Below are 6,000 nucleotides of genomic sequence, written 5' to 3'. Positions count from 1 at the left end.
TAGCTTCCTTACATAGGAGCATGCCTTTCTTAGATAGGAGCGTGCCTTCCTTAGGAGTGTGCCTTCCTTACATAGGAGCGTGCCTTCCTTACATAGGAGCCTGCCTTCCTCAGGAACGTGCCTTCCTTACATAGGAGCCTGTCTTCCTAAGGGATGTGTCTTCCTTACATAGGAGCGTGCTTTCCTTACATAGGAGCGTGCCTTCCTTACATAGGAGCCTGCCTTCCTTACATAGGAGCCTGCCTTCCTTAGTAGCCTGCCTTCCTTACATAAGAGCATGCTTTCCTTACATGGGAGTGTGCCTTCCTTACATAGGAGCGTGCCTTCCTTACAAAGGAGCGTGCCTTCCCTAGATAGGAGCGTGCCTTCCTTACATAGGAGTGTAAGGAAGGCCCGCTCCTATGTAAGGAAGGCAGGCTCCTATGTAAGGAAGGCACGCTCCTATGTAAGGAAGGCACGCTCCTATGTAAGGAAGGCACGCTCCTATGTAAGGAAGGCACGCTCCTATCTAAGGAAGGCACGCTCCTATCTAAGGAAGGCACGCTCCTATGTAAGGAAGGCTCGCTCCTATGTAAGGAAGGCACGCTCCTATCTAAGGAAGGCACGCTCCTATGTAAGGAAGGCTCGCTCCTATGTAAGGAAGGCACGCTCCTATCTAAGGAAGGCACTCTCCTATGTAAGGAAGGCACGCTCCTATGTAAGGAAGGCACGCTCCTATGTAAGGAAGGCACGCTCCTATGTAAGGAACGCATGCACCTATGTATGCTGAAGGGAAGGATAAGGCAGGATGGAACCCAATCCCAGCATAAAGGTGACTATATAATTATTATTATTATTATTAATTTTGTCTGATTTAAGGATAACAATCTATTCTCCCAATTAAAAAAAAAAAATTATTGACGCCCCCCAACCCCCCCCCCCCCCCCCCCAAAAAAAAAAATAAAAATTACCAGGGTCTATAAATCAAGAAACTAACAATCTTTCCTAGACCATTCCATTTTCTGTAAGACTGATGAGAGTTCTTTGATACTCCCAATCGAAGCTGTAGAGTATTGTACTGTGCAAGCCATCAGTAAAAGCAAGACATTTTTGAATCAGGATGATACCATCGAAAAATAATCCCAAAATGTAATTACATTTGTAGCTCAAAAAATAAAGGAAAATGATTGTATGGTGTGTGTTGTAGTGGCAATACAGAAACAGATGCCCCAGTCACTGTTAGAGTGACAGACCAAGTAAGGGAATTGCCTGTATTGGGGCTGTGGTGTGAAGGATTAGCCTTGTGGAAGATAAGCGGTGCTGAAAAACAATTGGTAGAAGTATGGAATGAGCGTTATTGGAGCGCAAAATAACAGATCTTCTAAATAGTACAATATAAATCGCTGTACATAAATGGATATTGCCAAGACTGATACAGTGTTGATAATGTGGGGATTGTACCAACTGTGAAACTTGTTGGGGTAACAGTACTAAAGATGCTTCTCAGGGTTAAAATAGATAGATTTATTGCAGAATCAATTCCAACCACACAGGTGTAACATCTTATCTAGCCTCTGATTAGAACCCTTATTACACACCAGGTATAATGTGCTACCTCCTGGGACAGTCTGAAAGGGGAGGAGCAAATGCATGTGATGAGTCAGGTGACAGCCTAGTAAATTAGAGCTCTTCATTCAGGACAATAATCCAGCTAACCACTGATGTTTCTACTCGACAATCGATTCTGAATCCGCAGTGAAGCATTTCCCACCCTCTGACTCCACAGTGCAGCATTTCCCGCCCTCTGAGTGCACAGTGCAGCATTTCTATCTGGACTCCTCGGAGCAGTGATTCCCACCCTCTGATCACATCATTAGCATCTATGTGTTTCCAGAATTTTATTTTTCACTAATGACCAAGTCCAAACTTCTACGTAGATCGGTAAATGCTGGATCAAGCAGAGGCTTCACCTTTAAACATGTCTCAACCTCAGAAAGCTAATATATCTTCCCGTCCTTGTGAGAGACCTGATGTACAGTGAGGTGTGAAATCTGTCTGAAACATTTCCCACACTCTGGACAGGAAAATGGCTTCTCTCCTGTGTGGATTCTCTGATGGACAGCAAGCTGGGCTTTCTGCCCAAAACTCTTCCCACACTCAGCACAGGAATATGGTTTGTTGTCTGAGTGAATTCTCTGATGGACGGCGAGCTGTGACTGATACATGAAGCATTTCCCACACTCAGCACAGGAATACGGCTTCTCCACATTGTGAGATCTTTGATGGAGGACAAGCTGGGATTTAGCTCCGAAGCATTTCCCACACTCTGAGCAGGAATAGGGATTCTCTCCGGTGTGAGAGCTCTGATGTCTGGCGAGCTGAAACTTGTAGACGAATGACATCCTGCACTCAGGACAGGAATACGGCTTCTCTCCGGTGTGAGATCGCTGGTGTACAGCCAGCTGCGATTTACACGTGAAACATTTCCCACACTCAGGGCACAAATACGGCTTCTCCCCAGTGTGCGATCGCTGATGCTCGACAAGGTAGGATTTACGTCCAAAACATTTCCCACACTCGGGACAGGAGAACGGCTTCTCCCCCGTGTGGGATCTGTGATGTATGATGAGTTGTGATTTGTAGACAAACAATTTCCCACACTGGGGACAGCAATATGGTTTATCACCTGTGTGAGATCTCTGATGGGCCACAAGTTCAGATCGATGCACAAAACGTCTGCTACACTCGGGGCAGCAGTGGGGTTTGTCCCCCGTGTGATACCGTAGATGGGTGGCAACTTCTGACTTATGTATAAAGCATTTCCCACACTCGGGACAGGAATGGGGCTTCCTGCCGGTGTGGAACACTCTATGTCGGCAAAGACTTGATGGGGAATTGAAGCATTTCCCACACTCGGCACAGGATAACACTTTATTCCGTGGAAGCCCGGAGGGGGGCTTGGCATGGCGATTCTTCTCTGGATCGGAGGAATGCGGGGAGTCCGGGTCAGAATCTGGAGTAACAGGATCCCCTCCTGAGAAGTCCCACACGATGACACGAATCCCCATTGTACAGTCTGCGGGTGATCTGAGATGCGTGCCAGAGAGGAGGTCGTCATTGTGCACTGCAAGCAGAGAGACGTCAGGTTAGTATTTCTCTCTATACATGTAATATGTCACACAGATCGGACAAGGAAAATATAAGGTCATCTTTAAATCCCAGAGCTACCAACATCCTAGCCAAGAATCATTTATGCTCATTTATGTGTTCCTTCCTATGTATTTATGCCTACTCCAATGTAGTAGAGGACAAAAGAGGAGGCACCGCTTCCTTAAAATCCCTTTTTTCCGGTGGGGAAAATAGCAGGTACATAGCAGTGGGGGTATCAGATGCCTGACAGCTGTTTCGCTGGCTTAAACCAGCTTCTTCAGAGGCAGATTGTACAAAAGACATTGTTACAAACACTCCTTAAGTACATAGGTACAGGTTGTTGCCAACTCCCACTTCCCTTCCACAGGTAAAGAACCTTATTGGATAGTGGACGACGTAGATCACCTCCCTGCCTCTCTATAGGTAGTCTTCCGGCATACAGCCAATAGCTGTTAACAGCCGTGACTTACCCAGAGGGCTTTTAGTCATTGGCAATCATGTCGACCAATAGAACAGGAGTGGGAGGAAGCCTCAACCTGTCGTCTGTCCGGAAGGCAGCGAGTCTGTGCACCGCACGCTGGAGCGCATCCATTGCGGAAGAACTTCCGCATTGGGCGGCAGCAGCCTACCTCATAGAGTCACATGGGAGGCTCTAGCCAATAGGCGAGCAGCGGGTCTCCCCGCATCCAAGTCCCACAGCTCTAACTGGTCATTGGCTCAGCCTACCCTGCCTGGGGCACGCCTCCTGCAAAAAGTAAACACTACTCGCCGTCTTCATGCCGGACAGTACTAAATGTATTAAAAACAATAAAGACAATTAAAAATAGCTCCCGGATGGATACTCAATAGGAATAGCTAGTTAGGAAGCAGTAACAAAAGAACACGACTTAGTAAACATCTCATTGTTTTTCACTATAGAGTTAACACCTTTGCATGGGTCATAACTGGATACAGCGAGGGGAATTCAATATGGACTTAGGAAACAATGCAACTCATTTCTATCATTTAGACCTAAAGGACCACAGGCTTTTGTCAATGAGATAATTCTAGCTTCTTGCTGTAAAAGCATAATTTCACGATTATCTCCTCTACGAGGTGGAGGAACTGTCCAGATGCCCAAAAATTGCAGACAAGTTGCATTGCCATCATGACATTCTCTTACATGTTTGATCAATCTGCCCGCACCTACCCCTGTTTTTATGGAATTAACATGTTCCTGGAATCGGATACACAGTGCTCTGGTTGTCTGTCCTATGTAGAAAGAACCACATCTACACAGGATACAGTACACTACATGATTAGATCTACAGTGTAGAAAATCTTTAATAGTGAGTATTGTTCCACCTAACTGTACACTGCGTCCCGATTTAAACTGGTGACAATGATTACAGTTACCACATCTGTGGTTCCCAATAGGAACGCATCTCTGCAGCCAACTTGAAGACTTTGCTCTCCTAAATTCACTTCTGGTAACCGTGTCGCCAATCGTTTTCGCCCGTCGAAACGAAATTAGGGGTTTGGTTTGGGCATAAGTCCCAAGGAGAGAATCTCTCTGAAGAATATGTCAATGTCTCAGAATGGCCGATCTGATTTGGTCGGCCATCGGAGTAAAGTCGAACACGCATGTAAGGGGTTGAATGGTATCACGTTCTTTTTGGGTGTTTTTTCGGGGCTTACGTTGTAACAAATTTGTTCTTTCCAACTTATCGGCCCGGCGAAAAGCTCTGTTAAGCTCAATCATGCTATACCCCCGATTGGCCATACGTGCCGTTAATTCCCGACTCTGTTCCAGGAAGTCCTCCCTCCTGGAGTTGTTCCTCTTGAGTCTCACGTATTGGCCATAGGGGATAGCCTTGATTGTATGCGTTGGATGATAGCTGGTATTAGAGAGCAAAGTGTTGGTCGCAGTCGATTTCCTATGGCCTTTTGACAAAATCTGGCCCTCCTTCACAAAGAGTTACAGATCCTAAAACTGTAGTTTATCACCTCCCAACACTCCTGTAAATTGCATATTGAATTCATTGTTATTAAGGAACACTAAAAATTGGTCAAACTCGGAATCACTACCGTTCCAAATCAACAGAACATCATCCACGTAACGATACCAGCATCCTATGAGGGCTTTATAGGGGTTTTTTCTGTCAAAACCACTTTGCTCTCCCACCCCCAGAGGAATAAATCAGAAAATGTTGGTGCTACTGGGGTTCCCATGGCAACTCCCGAGTTTTGTTGATACCAGGTATCGTTGAATAGGAAGGCATAGTGAGAAATCACAAAATATAAGCACTCGCAAATAAATTTGACCCAGATTTGGTCTTTACCTTTTTCTTCCAAAAATTCACCAACGATCCTGGTACCCAAACGTTGTGGGATCCTTGTATAAAGATTGACTACATCAATTGATGCCAGCCTGGCATGCTCCCCAAGGTTCACGTCCCCCAGCCTGTTCAGGACGTCCAAGGTGTCAGCCAGGTGGGTGGTGACGTGTTTCAGGAATGGCCTGAGTTTGAAGTCCAAAAATTTGGACACAGGTTCTGTGAGTGACCCCCTGGCTGACACAATCGGACGACCGGTGGACAGACCGGATCCTTGTGAACCTTGGGGAGGAAATACCAGACAGGCTTAGTTGGAAACTCTGGCAACAACCCCTCCCCCGTTTTTTTGCTGATGAAACCACTTTCCACCCCTCTCCTAAGTAGGGACTGCAGGGCGGTACTGAAACGAGAGGTGGGATCCTGCTTCAATCTTATATAAAAATGATCGGGACCCTCCAACTGTCTCAATGCTTCTTTGAGATAGTATTCGGTTGACATGATAACAAGGTTGCCCCCCTTATCTGCTTTTTTCAAATCTCTGGTGTGTCTGCCCTGC

At 46.1% G+C, this 6,000-nt stretch overlaps 1 protein-coding gene across 1 annotated transcript in view; it reads right to left on the bottom strand.

Annotated features, from left to right (window-relative positions):
- Positions 1–1,479: 1,479 nt before the first annotated feature.
- LOC137535607 (oocyte zinc finger protein XlCOF22-like) overlaps positions 1,480–6,000 on the bottom strand; it is a 30,555-nt gene continuing 26,034 nt past the window's right edge. Inside the window, exon 6 of the mRNA XM_068257463.1 lies at positions 1,480–3,103. Coding sequence (XP_068113564.1) covers positions 1,977–3,103 — 1,127 coding nt within the window. The 3' untranslated portion in view covers positions 1,480–1,976. The remainder of the gene's footprint in view (positions 3,104–6,000) is intronic.

Source organism: Hyperolius riggenbachi, chromosome 10, assembly GCF_040937935.1.
Source record: "Hyperolius riggenbachi isolate aHypRig1 chromosome 10, aHypRig1.pri, whole genome shotgun sequence".
Lineage (NCBI taxonomy): Eukaryota > Metazoa > Chordata > Amphibia > Anura > Hyperoliidae > Hyperolius > Hyperolius riggenbachi.
This window is presented reverse-complemented; position numbering and strand designations above follow the sequence as displayed.